At 52.4% G+C, this 17,313-nt stretch overlaps 2 protein-coding genes across 2 annotated transcripts in view; one reads left to right on the forward strand and one right to left on the reverse strand.

The window, feature by feature from the left end:
• Positions 1-351: 351 nt before the first annotated feature.
• On the reverse strand, positions 352-7,613 carry Ubiad1 (UbiA prenyltransferase domain containing 1). Its single transcript, XM_090335827.1, has 2 exons — positions 6,944-7,613; positions 352-2,883 (listed from the first exon to the last, which is right to left on the reverse strand). Exons 1-2 carry the CDS (start codon positions 7,470-7,472, stop codon positions 2,396-2,398), a joined length of 1,017 nt encoding a protein of 338 aa, XP_090191953.1. The 5' UTR covers positions 7,473-7,613; the 3' UTR covers positions 352-2,395.
• A 6,088-nt stretch (positions 7,614-13,701) lies between these two features.
• Mtor (mechanistic target of rapamycin kinase) overlaps positions 13,702-17,313 on the forward strand; it is a 104,258-nt gene continuing 100,646 nt past the window's right edge. Inside the window, exons 1-4 of the mRNA XM_090335829.1 lie at positions 13,702-13,877; positions 14,420-14,528; positions 15,329-15,561; positions 16,148-16,348. Of these exons, the coding sequence (XP_090191955.1) occupies positions 13,716-13,877; positions 14,420-14,528; positions 15,329-15,561; positions 16,148-16,348 (705 nt within the window). The 5' untranslated portion in view covers positions 13,702-13,715. The remainder of the gene's footprint in view (positions 13,878-14,419; positions 14,529-15,328; positions 15,562-16,147; positions 16,349-17,313) is intronic.

The following is a 17,313-nucleotide window of genomic DNA, read 5'->3' on the forward strand; positions in this document are numbered from 1 at the left end:
TGTTATCTATCTCACAGAGCTCTGCCTTGTTCATAAGGATATATTGTCAAATGCAGAGCTGAAACCCAAATGTACTCAATCTACTACATGTTCTCAATTTATCAGTAGGGCAACCCCATCAGAAGAAAAAAAAAAACGAGGTTAATATGGCCTGACCACTAACTAGCTCTTAAGTGGTCCCAACAGGCTCTGCTCAGGGCCTGGTCAACGCTGGCCAAACCCTGCCCTCCCCACCTGGCACACCAGGAGCCCTCCCCACCCCGCCTGGAACTGCCAGCCCCGGCTTCCCAAGACGGATGCATAATCCAGCAATACAAATCAGAGGAAAGAAAAGAAAAACTGGAAGGCAGGTGACTGCTGCACCTTCTCTTTTTTTAATTAACAGGTCTACAGAAAACCTTCATTGAGTCAGGGGACATAATACAAATTATGGTGATCTGCATATAAAACCTGGCACTAAACATGGCCTTTGGGGATAATTTATAGATACATAAAAAATGTGCATTAAAACCTGCACCAAGCATAGTGCAGCAGCTAGCTGACAGTGGTAGAGGCAGGTCTGCTCTGTGGACTCCAGAGGCTGCTGGTGGTAACAAGAACCTGTCTCCCTCTCCCTCCCCCCATCTCTCTCTCTCAATCCCTCTCTCTCTCTCTCTCTCTCTCTCTCTCTCTCTCTCTCTCTCTCTCTCTCTCTCTCTCTCTCTCTCTCTCTCGCAGTTACTACATCAGCTTTGGAGGAGCTTCTCTGAAGGCAGGATTCCTATAAACACTAACATGTTACAAGCCTGGCGTGAAACAGAAATACTGCTGGGATAAAGGGCAGGAGAGGAGGGTTGTCCTTCTTTCCCTTGTCTCTGGGAAGCTCAAGTTCAAGGATCCTAGCTGACGGGTACATAAGCCACCTGAACTTCAGAGGAACTTCTGCAATCTCCAAGTGCAGTCTTCCCCCGGAAGCAGACCAATCATGACTTAAGGAGTGAAATTATACTTAGCCAATCTAAAGAAATAGAAGCACTCCTCACAGCATTTGCTGCAGGCCAAGCCTGTCCCAGGCTTGGCTCAAATGCATCTGAGTGACCCTCGTCTGAAAGTCGCAACTCCGACGACTGCTGTTCCCCCTTGGCGTGATCTCACACCCACGCCCGGGAGAGATGGGCCTGCTGCAAAAATAGACAGCCCTGTCACTGGCTGCTGAGGCGGGACTGCCGTTGGCTGGACTACATTCACTGGGTCGCCCAGAGGAGCAATAGCCCATCTGTGGCTCTGGAGAAAGTGGCAACTGCCCCTGGCTGAGGTGCAAAGCTGCTGCTCTACCTGGCCCCACAGCACAGCAATGCACACCTAGGAACCAGGCTGAGGGACAGAGGTGCAGGGCAGGCACAGGGCAGTGTTAGGAGAGGTGGCCAGGACGGGGAAAAGCTCTCACAGTGGCTCACAGGGATGGTGCACCACTACAATTTCTGGCTAGGAGTCTGTTCTGGCATTCGAGCAGATTCTACCAGAGAAAAATATCCTGCGTTTTGTTTTGTTCTTTTTCTGTGCTGGTACTAGGGCTGGAACTCAGAGTCTCAAACTCATTCAGCTTTCCTGCTCAAGGCTGGCACTCTACCATTTGAGCCATGCTTTTGCTTCTGGCTTTTTGCCTATTAACAGGAGATAAAAGTCTCTAGAATTTGCCTAGGCTGGCTTTGAACTGTGATCCTCAGATCTTGGCCTCCGGAGTAGCTAGGATTACAGGTGTGAACCACCAGTACCCAACTAATTTTACCCAAAAGTGGGCCCTTCTCTGTTGCCTCCAGGGCAGGGTTTCTCTCCCAAGGCCCTGTTTGACCATCTTGTGGCAGGCAGGCGAGGCAGATGTGACATTTTCCTCCAGGGTGGCAATAGTGAAAGGCAGAAAGCCAGAGCTACATGGGCTGCTAATAAGGGCACACTCTCCAGCGAGCAGCCACCAGGAGACCAGCTCTGAGAACAGCCAGGTGCACCCAGATTAGTGGCACCTGACACCAATGACTGCTGTTTCCTATGTGACCAAGATAACAGAATGGCATGGCACAGGAGTCTTCAGGAGTAAGAGGCCAATCCAGGCTGCCCCATGGAGAAGTTTAGGACTCTGCAATGAGGCCGAACTTGCTAAATTCCATTCTAAAGTAACTGGACAACACCCTCTAGTGGAAATTATAAATAAAACAAGGAACAAAGTAGCTCGTTCCCCTTCAGACGCTAGGGTGCCTACAGGATTCCCAGAACATGGACCAACAGATCAACAGAACACAGTCCTATCTCAAAAGGAGGAGTGCACAGCCCCCCGTTATTAAGACCACCCTGCCAGCTCTCTCTTCTCTCTGGCTTCAGCATGCCATGAGAGAGGGGGTGGCGGGGAGCTGCTGGTCCTTCAGAGTTTGGGCAGACTGCCAGCGGGCGCCAGGATGATGCCAAAGACGTAGAAGAGCCCCAGCAGGAGGTTGAGCTTGGCCGTCCTCTGGGGTAGCTTGTTGAAGGCCTGGCTGCGGAACTGCCTCTCCAGGGAGAAGGCCACCGGCATGGTGAGCAGGGGCAGTGCCAGGCTGATGCTACAGTGCGTGGCCAGGATGGTGAAGCTCAGGTAGGGCAGGAAGAGCAGCACGGTGTAGAGCACGTAGGAGAAGGTGGGGCCGATGAGGATGGCCAGCGTGACGATGCCCGCCTCCCGGTCGGACTCCACGTCCCGGGTGTTGTTGGAATGGAGAATGGCCTCGGTGCTGAGTGCCAGGGGGATGGCGTAGAGCAGAGGGAAGACGGCCAGCGAGCCCACCTGGACGGCATAGGCGAACATCACCGCCAGCGGGCCGAAAGTGATGAGGATCACCAGGTCACCCAGGGCCACGTACTTGAATCCAATTCCTGCGGCCAGGAGAGGCAGAGGCAGAGAGGTGGTGTGAGAGCCAAGGCCGGACACAGAGCGGGGCTGAGCAGTTGGGGGGGGGGGTCGGCTGGTCAGGAGAGCTTTTAGCTGGGAGAAGTGCTCACTTGGGATTCCCCACAGCAAAATCTGGTTTCATCTCCAACTATCCCAGGTACAGAGCGAATGGTCAGGTGTCAGAAGCCTCCAGCCCTGCCAAGCTGCAGGGCCCAGCCTCGGGGTCAGAAAGCATCTCAACGACGCAGACGCTAACTGTTGACAGTCTGCAGAGGACCCTGAGCCGTAGGAGCCAAGGCCAGGCTTCAGCCAAGCTCATCTTCACTGTAGCAGCACCTTGGTCCTTTATTTTTTGCAGGTCCTGGGGATTGAACTCAGGGTCTGGGTGCTTTGCCGTCCCTGAGCTTCTGTGCAAGGCTAGCATTCTACCACTTGAGCTACAGCGCCACTTCCAGGCTTTTTCTAAGTAGTTTACTGGAGATGACAGTCTCACAGACTCTCCTGCCCAGGCTGGCTTTGAACTGAGATCCTCATATCTCACCCTCCTGAGTAGCTAGGATGACTGGTGCCTGGCTCCTTGGTCCTTCAGAATGCAGCATCCCTAGAAGGTACCAGCAAGCTACTGACTGCTATTGTTGTTGTTATTTTGGCCACTTGAGCCATGCCCCCTTTAGTTTAAGTTATTTTTCAGACAGGGTTTCACTTTTGCCCATGTCTGGCCTAGAACTTACATCCACCTAACTATGCCTCCCAAGTAGCTGGGATTTCAGCCCTGAATTAGTAGGCTTGGCCCCAAGCTATCCACTCTCTTGCTTATTTTGGAAGATTCCCAAATGGATATAAAGGTCTCTGGCTGGGAAACATACTCCTGTACTCAGTCTCAACCTGAATGACCAGCCGGAGGTGAGGAACTGGAGCAGGGATCTGTGGCCCACCTTAAGGAGGTGCTACTTAAACATCAAGCACAAACTCAAGGATGTAAAGGGGCTGATGGCCTCACTTTATCAGACCCGGGGCTCCCAGCATCTGATACACGGCCAGGGGCTTGTGCGAGAAGCGCACAAGCCAGCAGACTTATAGAGAATTGCCCTTCAGGCATTCCTACCCCTCCCAACCCATCTGCTGAATGAACCAGCGCAGTAAGACATTAGGTCAGTTCTCTACACAGTAGCCAAATTTCATCTGTAAGACATAAATCAAAAAGCTGGCAAGGTAGAGCTGAGGGGTGGCTCCAGTGCTGAGTGTCTGCCTAGCAAACAAGAGGCCCAGAGTACAGGCAATCCACAGCACCTCTAAGAAAGGCCAGAGGAGGGGGGAAGGAGGGAGGAGGGGAGAAAGAGTAGACGACCAGATAGACAGACAGGTAGATAGATGGATGGATAGGTGGATGGGTGGGTGATTACAGGGATCAGGTGGTGGCCATGCCTGTCACCCCCCACTCCGGAGGTCCCAGCACGAGGATGGAGAGTTCTAGGTCAACTTGGGTCACACAATGAAACTGTCTCAAAATCAAGTGAAATCAAACACAAATGCGGACAAGGCCATGGAGCCACTGAAACTCTCACATCCAGAGGCAGGAGGGGAAGGAGGGCAAACATCATGTAAGCTGGGAGGAGTCTGGGGAACTCAGTCACCTAGGCACTGGGCATTCTCCAGGGACATGGGAATAAATACCCACAGAGAGACTAGAGCAGGCATGTCTAGTCACCATGCCCAGGGCTCCGAGCTGGACACATGAACAAACTGAAAGAGGGGCATGGCCTATGGTAGAGCTCTCACCTAACATGCAGGAAGCCCTGGGTCTGATTCCTCGGTACAATACACAGGAAAAAAAGCCAAAGTGCTGCTGTGGTTCAGAAGGGTAGAGCTCCAGCCTTGAGAATGCCCAAGGACAGTGTCCAGGCCCTGAGTTCAAGCCCTAGGACTGGCAAAAAAAAAAAAAAAAAAAAAAAAGTTCACACCACCACAGAGCAACATACAGAATTCTAGACCTAGCAAAATGAACTTAATGTGAAAGAGTAGAATGTGGGTGGCTCATGCCTTTCATTCTAGACAGGAAGCTGAGAGCTGGAGGGTGGCAGTTCAAAGCCAGCCTGGGCAGAAAAACTTATATGAGACTCTATCTCCACTGAACTAGCAAAATGCCAGACTGGGGGCAGCCCAAATGGTAAAGTACCAGCCAGAAGGAAGTAGATCGAGAGCATGAGGCCCTGTACGAGTGTTGGCACAGAAAACAAAAACCAGAAACCTAAATCTAGGAGCAAGAAACCAGACCAATGACTGTCTCTGCTAGGGGTGGGCAGGGAGATGGAACTTTGGGGTCTGCGTGGGCCAGGGGTCCAATACCCAGCGGTGAGCATTTGTCAGTAACAGTGAAGATCTACGCATTCCACGTGATGTCACTTGTACACCACTAAAGTGAATGATTTTATAGAGCGAAATCAGAGTACAACATTGTTCTACATCCCAGTGCTTCTTGTTTATTTGGTGAGATATTTTTTAATAACTGGTGCGGGCCAGGCACTGGGCTGGGTGCCATGGGTTTAGCTGAAATTCCAGACTGTGGAGAGTGACCAGTCTCAGGGCCAAAATAATTAGCCAAGTTAGTGCTGGACATGGCCAAATGTTAGAAGGTTCCTGTGTCATGCAAAAAGAATAAGCAGCAAAGCATGCTAGGTAGGTACTGGAAGTGAAAGGAAGGTGTGTGGTTGTTTTGTTGAAACAGGGCTTTCTATGTAGTTCAGGCTAGTGTCAAACTTGAGACCCTCCTGTCCCGGCCTCCCATTAAGGGGATTACTGGCAAGTGATTTCACGCCAGGCTAGGTTTGTAATGCTAAGGTAGAAAGCAAGTCCTCATTAAGCTCATGTGGTAGAGGTTAGAAAATGTGTCACCTGGGACACACTTAGCCCAGAGAACAGTATTCCAACTCAGGGACAGTACCTGCAGTGGACCTGAGGCAGGTGTACACAGGTCCTGAGAACCATGTGACCAGCTCAGGGTGAGCAGGGGGAAGGAGGAAGGCAGGTAAGAGCTGGGGGAGGGCTGAGGATGGATATTCAGGGGCTTGGGAGAGGGAGCGTCAGTATAAAGACATTGGGATTTACTCTGCACAAAACGGGACTGGCAGAGGACTGACAGCTGCCTTAGTTATCAGCGTTTGTCTGACTGCTGCTCTGAACACAGCCTGGGAGGGACCAGGCAGACGCTGGGATAATCCCGGGAGTGAGGACGGGTTGGAAGTAGGCCATGGTAGGGAGCGGCTGGATCCTAAATGCACTAGAATGAAAACTGGGTTTGCCCGTAAGCTGGACACAGGATGTGAGGAGAGCCAGGAGGAGGCCCAGGGTTTTAGGCCTAAAGACATGAGGGCTGGGAGTTTGGCCTAGTGGTAGAGTGCATGCCTAGCATGCAGGAAGTTCTGGGTTCAATTCCTTGGTACCCACACACAGAAAAGGCCAGAAGTGGTGTTGTGAAGTGGTAGAGCTCTAGCCCTGAGAAAGTCCAAGGACAGTGCTCAGGCCCCGAGCTCAAGCCCAGGACTGGCAAAAAAAAAAAAAAAAAAAAAGCCAGCGGAAAGCATGAGGTCCTGAGTTTGAGCTCCAGTAACTGCACATAAATAATATAAAACAAAAGTATGGTCAACAGCGATAGGGGGGCCTGACTCAGCTCCACAGGCTAGGCTACAAGGTTCTCATTTAACTGTTCTTTGTTGGTGTTGTTGCCAATCTTGGGACTTGAACTCAGGGCCTGGGGCTATCCCTGAGCTTCTTTTGCTTAAGGCTAGCACTTCAGCCACAGCACCACCTCTGGCTTTTTCTGTTGATTTGGTACTGAGGAATTGAACCCAAGGCTTCATGCATGCTAGGCAATCGCTCTACCGCTAAGCCACACTGCCAGCCCCGCTTAACTGTGCCGAAACGTTCAAGACCCACACATTGTAGATTCCAGGTAGAACGAACACGACTTAGAAAGGGACTTCTGCCTTCGTGTACAATTCCTGTGCAAAGCATTTTCCAGGACAGGGCCCCGGTCCCGAGTCTTACCTCCGGTGTACAGAAAGGAGCCAGAGAGACCCCCGAAGTAGATGAGCGCCAGGTGCTCCAGTTTCAGGGGAGACAGGTAGTAAAGGCCGGCGGCACACACGCAGCCCAGGGTGTAGAGGAAGACTCCGAACCGAACAACGTCCTGAGGCTCCAAGATCCGGTCCACCAGAGTCCTGTCATCACTCTTTTTGTGATCGATGCCCTTGGAGAAGTCGTAGTAAGTGTTGACCAAATTGCCGGCCCCGTGCACGGCCAAGACAGCCACGGCGCAGCCCACCAGCACGCTGGGGTCCAGGACGCCCTGGGCTCTGTACGCCAGGGCGCTGCCCAGGGCCACCGGGGTGAGGGAGGCACTGAAGCTCCAGGGCCTCAGCGCCAGCACGTACGAGGCGCACTTCTGCCGCCAGGAGCGCTGGGGCGGCCTGTCCGGCTCCGACCCGCCGGGGCCCAGCGGCTCCCGCTCCCCGGCCTGGCCGGCGTCCCCGGCGTGCACGGGGATCTTCGGTCCCGGAGCCGGCAAGGCCGCCATGGAGGCCGCACGTGGCTCAAGTCCGCTCGGGAGGCGAGGCGCTCGCCGCGCCGGCCGAGACCGAGGGCGGGGCCGCCCGGCCTGCCCTTCCCTTCCGGGCCCACCGCAGGGTACAGCAGGGCTGGGACCGCCGCGAGGTCCCTCCCACCCCGGCCAGGAGGCCCAGCGGGGCCACCCCCCACCCGCCCCCCGCGCCAGGCCTGTCCGCAGTCCCAGAGCCCCGTCACGTCAACGCAAGGCCCCGCCTAGGCGGCCCGCCGGCCGCCGGGGCCGCCATCTTGTGCGTCGGTCTCAAGGGCCCGGCTGGGAAACCCGGGCCCCGGTTGCCGGAAGGGCCGGGGGCTGGGAGGGGCCCAGGGGCGGGGCCTGAGGCTGGGAGGGGCCCGGGGGCGGGGCCGGAGGCTGGGAGGGGCCGGGGAGGGGGCCGGAGGCTGGGAGGGCCCGGGGGCGGGGCCGGAGGCTGGGAGGGCCCGGGGGCGGGGCCGGAGGCTGGGAGGGGCCCAGGGGCGGGGCCGGAGGTTGGGAGGGGCCGGGGAGGGGGCCGGAGGCTGGGAGGGCCCGGGGGCGGGGCCGGAGGCTGGGAGGGCCCGGGGGCGGGGCCGGAGGCTGGGAGGGGCCCGGGGGCGGGGCCGGAGGCTGGGAGGGGCCCGGGGGCGGGGCCGGAGGCTGGGAGGGGCCCGGGGGCGGGGTCGGGGCTGGGAGGGGCCGGGGGCGGGGCCGGAGGCTGGGAGGGGCCCGGGGGCGGGGGCGGGGCTGGGAGGGGCCCGGGGGCGGGGCCGGGGCTGGGAGGGGCCCGGGGGCGGGGGCGGGGCGGGGGCTGGGAGGGGGCCGGGGGCGGGGCTGGGAGGGGCCCGGGGGCGGGGCCGGAGGGTCCGGAGGGTCCGGAGGGTCCGGAAGGTTGGAGGCTCTGGCCGGCCTGCAGCCGGGGTCCCAGTACAGGTGTCCTCCCGAGGGCCCCCACTGCACACCTAATTCCAGAGTCACTGGAAACAGCTTCGTTGAGCCTCCTACCTCCCACCCCAAAGTTTAAATAAAATAAAGCAATGCCAAGGTACACTGTTATGTTGTGACTTAGAGGACGCTTTCACTCATAGAGGATTTATTTCTCTTCATTTGGCCAGCAAAGAAGCCAGAATGTGAGATGTGGTTCAAATGACAAAGTACTAACTTTTGAGCATAAAAGCTAAGGGTGGGTGACCGGCCTTAAGTTCATGTCTCAGGACTCCCCTCTCCCCACCACACACACACACACACACACACACACACACACACACATAGATTATATGACTCTAAAGATCAATAACTTAGTGTTATTGCTGTTGTTTTATAACTTTGTGTGTGTGTGTGTGTGTGTGTACCTTGTACAACATGATCTCAGGCCCTGGGCACACTGATGGTGTGATGAGATTCTCCAAGACTTTACTACCTTGGTTGGCTTTGAACTGCGATCCTTACATTTCAGCCTTCTGAGTAGTTAAGATTACAGGCATTCCCAGCTTTAATAAAAGTATTTATTTAAAAAAACAAAACAAAACAGTTGGGAGCCTTTTCCTTCCTCACACACATTCTTGTACATTATCACTAGTGTCTACCTAAGCTTTCTTTATTATGAAGGCATTGTATTTCATTCAGATTCCTCATATGAAATGTTTTAGGAATTGTCAATGTTAGGCGTTGCCACAAAACCATGCAGACATTCAGGCACAAAGAACAAAAAAACGGTTTATTGCCAGGAAAGGACCAGCAAGGCCCCTTCTCACAAGAGCGAAGCACTGACTATTGTCTTGAGATTACCTATAGAACCTAGGAGGTCGGAAGCAGGGACCTTCACATGGCTGTGTGGACCAGGAGCTTCATCATCACCACGGGATAGGATTTGTGACTGCTGCCCAAATGGCAGATAAGGGATCTGCAGCTGCCCAGACTGAAGGTCACTTCAGTGAGGTCTTGTTGCTTTTTACGGTTGTAACCGTCCCCAGAGGAGTGCCATTTCAAGGTAAAGGGAGAAGAGGCCGATTATTTACTGCCTGTACCAATGGACCTAGTGTTGCCTGGGAGAAGAACATGGTATTGGGTTTTATTTTCCCAAAGAACTTCCTAAAATGATGTTGCTTTGAATTTTTTTTTCCATTTGCAGTAAGTTCTTGGCAAAGGTTCTCAAGGCTGATCCTTTTTAAAAAATAATGTTTATAGCCGGGCAGGCGCTGTGGCTCATGCCTGTAATACTAGCTACTCAGGAGGCTGAGATCTGAGGATCACGGTTCAACGCTTACCTGGGCACAAAAGGACCTGAGACTCTTATCTCCAATTAACCTCTAGAAAATGGGAAGTGGGGCTTGGCTCTACCCTTGAGCAGAAGATCTCCAGGACAACGCCCAGGCTCAGGGGCAGGCCTTACGCTGAAGAGCGCAGGGACAGCACCCAGGCCGAGTTCAAGCCCCATGACCTACCAAAAAAAAAAAGTACTTATTTATTCCCAGTCCCGGAGCTTAAACTCGGGGCCTGGGCACTATGCCTTAGATTCTTTTTTGCTCAAGCTTAGCGCTCTACTACTTGAGCCACAGGGTTTCTGTGTATGTGGTACAGAGGACTCGAACCCAGGGCTGCATGCATGCTAGGCAAGCACTCTACCACTAAGCCATGTTCGCAGCCCCTCAAGACTGATCTTGTAGGCTAAACAACTGTGAAAAATCAAGAACATTTAATAAAAAGATTTTTTTCAAATGCATATTGTTTTACAAACGAAAGCACAGGGCCCAAGGCACAGTGAGCCCCAAGAGTTGACGTTTTCTATAGCAGTGATGGGAGGCGATTGGAGACTTACAGCCTCTTCCCAGAGTGCGGCCGGGGCCGCCCCGAGCCTCCAGGCACCGCTCCTGGTCCCTCCCTGAGGAACCAGATAGCGGACCCGCCACAGCCCCTAGGCCGAAGGGGAATCTAGTTCTCGAGGCACCGGATGTGTGCGTGGAAGTGGCTGAAGTAAACTCACGCCCGATTGGTTCTCCCGAGCGGGCCGAAGCGTCTTTTCTCTTGCTACTGGCCGTCTGGTTTGTCTATTTGAACAGTCCCCGCCCCCTAGGGAAGCCGGGTTTGGAAGCGTCACTTCTCCTTCATTCCTATTGGTCTTCGTTCCGGTCCATTTTATCTTTGAGACTTCTGATTGGATGTCAGGACCAGGATCCCGCCTTCCCTCCCTCCCTCCTCGTTTAGAGGACGGCCGGGAAGGCGGGTGGTGGGGCCGGGGGTCCTGAAGCGGCGGTACCGGTGCTCCGGGAGGCAGCTGAGGCTTCGGCCGCAGCAGTGCGGTGAGTGTGTGGTCTGGCCCCGACCTCTCATGGCGGCGGGATGTCCGGACTCAAGGCCAGCCCGGCCCTGGGACGGGGGCGGGGGGCGGGAAGCCGCCCGTCGGCAGCGTGGAGTCTGTTAGCCCCGGCCCGGTGACTGGGCGCAGCTTCGGCCCGCACCCCGGGAGGCGGCCCCCAGCCTGCTCAGGCCCCCCGGGGGACCCCCGGGACTTGCGGCTCCGAAGGTCGTCTGGCCGGCTCGCACCCTGCGGTGCTGCGGTCGTCCCCGTCCCTGTCACCACGGCCCCTTCCTCCCGGCCACCTACAAACGCGGGGCCTGCCTGGGGAAGCGGCGGCCTCGAGGACCCGGATCTCAGAGCCCGCTTGGAGCTCCCGTCGTCCTCGCCCCTGCCCTGAGGTCCGCCATCCAACTGGAACTTCCTCAAGTCCTTGTCTAGAGAGAGCCCGGGGGTGTTTACCTGTGGGGACTTAGGGCAAGTCCAGCCTGGAGGAGGAGGGGACATGCGCGCTGGCGCGCACACGTGTCTGTGCGTGTGTGCCCGTGTGCGTGTGTGTGAAATTGGATCGGTGTAGGTTACTCTCCTGGTAGCTACTTTATTGCTGCTGCCTGCTTGTTTGTGTTTCCTCTTGCATGGTAAACCTCACTGAAGAAGGATTGGTACGTCCTGGAGTAGTGACTGATCGCAGGAAGGGCTTAGTTTCTTCAGCTCACATTGGAAGTCACACCTTGGTGTCAGTGGGGGGATTTCTTCCATCCTGTTCAACCCCTAACCTCTTCCCCCCAAACCCAAACTGAAACTGGCATTGCCACTGGGCATTGGCTTCCAACTTGAGATCTCTATAAGCATAAAATGCTTGCTGGAAAGCTGGACATGTGTGTCTCATGCCTGTAATCCTAGCTATATAGGAGGCTGATTTACAGATCAAGGTTTGAAGCCTGCCTGGGGAGGAAAGTTTTTGAGACACATCTCCAGTTAACCACTAAAAAAGCTGGCAGTGTGGAGGTCTATCTCAAATGATAGAGGATCAGCTTTGAGCAGAAAATGCTAAGCAAGAGCTCAAGGCCTTAGGTTCAACTCCTAATCCTAGCACAAAAAAATAGAATATATGATAAAATATTTTTGGAATGGTTTGCTAACTGGGTGCTGGTGGCTCTCCCCTGTAATCCTAGCTAATCAGGAGGCTGAGATTTGAGGATTGTGGTTCAAAGCCTGCCCATGTAGGAAAGTCCATGAGATAGTTTTTCTCCAGTTAATCACAAAAAAAAAATCAGAAGTGGCACTGTGGCTCATGTAGTAGAATGGTAGCCTTCACCAAAAGAGCTCAGCAACAGTGCCTACCCAGGGTTCAATCTGTAGGACTTGCAAAAAAAAAACCAAAAAACAAAACAACAAGGCAATGTTTGCTAGATTTTGGAGACTATACTGAAAAAAAATTAATAAGGCCAATTGCTGATGACTCACACCTGTGATCCTAGCTATTTGGAAGTTTTGAGATCTGAGGATCCTGGTTCAAAGCCAGCTTGGGCAGGAAAGTCTGGGAGACTTTTTTTTTTTTTTTTGGTGGGTCATGGGGCTTCAACTTGGGCTGGGCATTGTCCCTGAGCTCTTCTGCTCAAGGCTACCACTCTACCTTTGAGCCAAGCCCCACTTCCTGTTTTCTAGAGGTTAATTGGAGATAAAAGTCTCAGGTCCTTTTGTGCCTGGGCTGTTTTTGAACCTTGATACTCAGATCTCAGCCTCCTGAGTAACTAGAATTACAGGCATGAGCCACCCCGCCCAGCTGTGAGACTCTTATCTCTAATTAAACACCAGAAAACTGGAAGTGGTGCTGTGGCTCTAAGTAGTAGAGCACTAACCTTAAAAAAAAAAAAAAAGCCTCTGGGACAGCTCCGGGCCATGACTTCAATCCCTACAACCATAATATTATGTTCAGTGTTACTATAGCGTCTCCTGTAAAATATTCTCTTTCTATCTCACTGAGGAAAGGGGCAACGCAAATCATTTTTGATTCTTTTCCCCCCTCCCTTCCCTGGCACTGTGCTGTATAGTGGTAGTTACAATAATAAGAGCAAGTACTGGTTTTCAGAACTTGGTGTGTGCCCAGCACTGTTTTAAACATCGTGACTCTGTGTGTTGTTTCATGTGTCTTGCTGTAATGCCCAGATTGGTCTCCCATTCCTGGGCTTAGTCCTCTGGCTTTAAACTTGCCAAGACCATAGCAGAGTTTGGCCTAGTGGTCGAGTGGTTGCTTAGCATGCATGAGGACTTGGGTTTGATTCCTCGGTACCACATACATAGAAGAACCTGGAAATGATGCTGTGGCTCAAGTGGTAGAGCACTAGCCTTGAGAAAGCCCAAGGACAGTGCTCAGGCCCTGAGTTCAAGCCCCAGGACTGACCAAAAAATAAACAAAAAACCAGCTCCCAAAGACCTGAGACTGCATGTGTACCTCTGCACTGTGCACTGTTAATTTTTTTTTTTTTTGAGAAGGGGAACAATGTCTTACTCTGTGATCTGGGATGGCCTCGTACTTCAAAATCCTTTTGTCTCCACCTCCTGAGTGCTAAGATTATAGACATGTGCCATCATGCCTGGCATCTGTGAGCACTTTCGGATACGTGTTAACTTCAGTGTTTTAATTTTTCACCTTATCCCATGAGTTAGATGCTGTGATTCTCCTGGTGTGCTGGAGACACTGAGGAATTTTAAATGTGTTCTTCCGGGTATATATATAACTTTGGAATAGCTCCATAACCCAGCCTTCTCTAGTACACAGCCTCTTACCATGTCAGTCCTCATTTATGGATGTAGGCTTTCTGTGAGTCCCCTGCCTGACATGACTGGTGGTCTGTGTTGAGCCAGGGCCATAAAGATTGTTCCCATGGTTCATCTGGCATATTGAAGGAAGCTTCTCTCCCATAGAATCTCAGGGCAAGATGCTGGGGACGGGACCTGCCGCTGCCACCACCACCACCACCACATCTAGCAATGTGAGCGTTCTGCAGCAGTTTGCCAGTGGCCTGAAGAGCCGGAATGAGGAGACCAGGGCTAAAGCGGCCAAGGAGCTCCAACACTACGTCACCATGGAGCTTCGAGAGGTTGGGCTGCTGTGATGGGGCCATCCTGTGGGGGGCGATAGGGCTGTGTGTGCCATCCCTGGTACAGATGCCTTTTGAGAGCTCCGTGGGAAATTCTACCCAGCCTCTCACATGCAGTGTGTACACATAGAGCAGTGAGCATAGATAGATTCAGCTGCCCTTTAATCCCCTCCCCCCCCCCACACACACTTTTTCCCCCACTACCTACGATTGGGATGGGATTGGAAAGTTGATAGCTTGGGGTTTTCTAAACAGAGACCAGTCTTGAAGTCGGAGACAGTGACCTGTTCATCCTTGTACCTGGAGTACTAGGAAGAATGCAGGACAGGATACACAGTCTTGCCAGCTATAGAAACCTCAGTAGTGTTAAATAAGCAGGTGGATCTGGAGTTAAATTGCTCTATACTTCCAGGGTAAAGAAATAGACAGTTGTCTTCTTGGTTTGAATTATATCTTGGTTTCTAGTCTGAAGGTGCCAGCCCAACCCTGCTACCACTACCAGGGAGATTCTAGAAGTAGTCTTAGTGCCTCTTCCTTTGCAGATGAGTCAAGAGGAGTCTACTCGCTTCTATGACCAGCTAAACCATCACATCTTTGAGTTGGTTTCCAGTTCAGATGCCAATGAGAGGAAAGGTGGCATCTTGGCCATAGGTAAGGACAGCCTCTGTTAACAATACCAGCTAGAAATACAGGCAGCCTCCTTTTGTGTCTGTACTGCCACTAGATGAGTTAGATACACAGTTCATCTTCATGTAAAGAACTTTAAGGTATGGGTATTCTAATAGCAGGGTTCCTGGGACAAAGCAAAACATATTTTTAGATGTGGAAACTGAGTCTTGGAACAACCAAATGACCTTTTTTTTTAGGGCAGTTTTTCAGACCTGAGGCTAGAAGCCAGCTTTCTACTACCTCATGTTGCCAAGGTCTGGCATAGTAAGACTTGCCAGAAGAAGAAGAAGAATTGGTACGGCTAATAAAAGTCAGCTCATAACCCAGCAGCAGTGGCTCATGGCGCTGCTAGTAATCCTAGCTACTCGGGTGACTGAGATCTGAGGATTGTGATTTGAAGCCAGCCCAGGCAGGAAAGTCTGTGAGACTCTTAGCTCCAACGAAATCACAGAAGAAGCCAAAAGTGGCCTTGTGGCTCAAGTGAAGAGTGCTAGCATTGAGCAGAAGGAGTTCAGGGACAGAACCTAGGCCCAGAGTTCAAGCCTCCTGACTGTATCCTGTGAATTACTGCTCCGTTCCTGTTTCTTTTCCTATTTTTCTTGAGAAAGTAAATATATGTTGCTTTATGTAAGTAGTTCTGGCACCAATGTCAACTCAGGTTGTCTACATCTTTAGCACTTAGGAATATGCTCACAGTAAAAGCTCAGTGTTGAGAAATTAAAGTCTTTGAGCATTCCTGGCCGGCCCAGGCAGCATCTTCAATTTTGTTTCTTCTCTTCCAGCCAGCCTCATAGGAGTCGAAGGCGGGAATGCTACCCGAATTGGACGATTTGCCAACTATCTTCGGAACCTCCTCCCCTCGAATGACCCAGTTGTCATGGAAATGGCATCCAAGGCCATCGGCCGCCTCGCTATGGCAGGGGACACCTTCACTGCTGAGTATGTGGAGTTTGAGGTGAAGCGAGCCCTGGAATGGCTGGGTGCTGACCGAAACGAGGGTCGGAGACATGCAGCCGTGAGTGCCTTCAGGGAGAAGCCCCACGGGAGGGTGGGGAGGGCCCCTTCACTTCCTTGCAAGGCTTTCCCTGAAAATGCTAGTTTGATTGGGCCATGATTCCAGGATTCTTCCTGTGAGAGTGGACCCAGGAGTAGATGGAATAGAGATGGGACTCTGGTTGCTTTTCTCTCAGCTCCCTTAAAGGGGCAGTACCACGGGAAGGAGCACAGACATGGGCACTGAGTCTTGGCTTTGGTCACTAACTCTCTGAAGACTACAGGCCCTCAGTTTCTTCCTCTGTGAGTTGAAAGTATTTACCGAATACTTGTCATGTTTCAAGCACAGTTGCGGGTTGTTGGTATAGAGGTATAGAAAGCATCAAACACATTGGCCTTTCCAGAGCTTCTGTCTAAACGTGATAAGCCTTAGCTTGTTATCAACCAGGGATACTGAGCACAAAATGTTTGATCAGTTTTGCTCTGCCTCCTCTGGCCCCAGGTTTTCCTAGCCAGGAGAGTAAGACCCTCCTTTTCCTTGGGTGTAGCTGCTAGGATGACAGGAGACTGGAGGAAATAAGAGTTCTCAGCTTGCTCTTCTCTCCTAGGTCCTGGTTCTCCGTGAGCTGGCCATCAGCGTCCCCACCTTCTTCTTCCAACAAGTGCAGCCCTTCTTTGACAATATTTTTGTGGCTGTATGGGACCCCAAGCAGGCCATCCGTGAGGGAGCGGTGGCTGCTCTTCGAGCCTGTCTCATTCTCACCACCCAGCGGGAGCCAAAGGAGATGCAGAAACCTCAGTGGTACAGGGTGAGGAGATGGCTTTGTTGAGGCCATGAGTGTGAGTGTAGCCTATGTGCTTAGAAGGTCACCTGGCAAAAGCAAGCCCCTGGGCACAGAGAAAGGATCACATTTATTTGGGTTTCCAGAAGTCCTTTTATTCTCACTTCAAGTCAGTACTTAGTTGATTGCATTGCATTGAACAAAGATCCATTGACAGCCATACCATGACATGACAGTGTGTTAACTAAACTATGGCACAGGACGTTCCTGTGAGTAATTTGAAGATGGTTGGGTTGTAGTTCCAGGGTCGCACAGTTGTCTAGCATGTGCAAAGCCTTGGGTTCCATTCTCAGAACCACAAAAAGAAATAAAAAGAGACCTAAAGATGATAGAATATAGAAACAATGGGTCTGTTGGACTCAGTGAACTATGGTGGTAATTTGGAAAGAGCCATTTCCCTCCTCTCCAGTGTCATGACGCCTGTGCTGATGGTGGCCAGCAAAGGAACCTCCTGGTGAGGCACACGTCACAAATGGAGATCTGGGTTCTAGTCTTGCCTTCAATTACAACTTTGGACATATCACTTTGTTTCCTTGAGTCTGTTTTTTTGTTTTTGTTTTGTGGGTCATGGGGCTTAAACTCAGCCTGGGAGCTGTCCCTGAGCTCTTCAGCTCAAAGCTACTGCTCTACCCCTGGGCCTGGACGTTGTCCCTGAGCTCAAGGCTACTGCCCTACTTTTGAGCCAACCTCCACTTCCCGTTTTCTAGAGGTTGGTTGGAGATAAGAGTCTCAGGTTCTTTTGTCCTAGGTCTGGCTTTCAACCTTGATCTTCAGATCTCAGCCTCCTGAGTAGCTAGGATTCTGGGCACCAGAACCACTGCCACTGCCACTGCGCACAGCTTCCTTGAGTCTGCTTTTGTTGTCATTATTTTAAGATAGCATCTTCTTGCTGTAAATCCCAGGCTGGCCTTAAACTTGTGATTCTCCTGCTT

This window comes from Megascapheus bottae, chromosome 6, assembly GCF_031878675.1.
Source record: "Megascapheus bottae isolate mThoBot1 chromosome 6, mThoBot2.hap1, whole genome shotgun sequence".
Classification (NCBI taxonomy): Eukaryota; Metazoa; Chordata; class Mammalia; order Rodentia; family Geomyidae; genus Megascapheus; species Megascapheus bottae.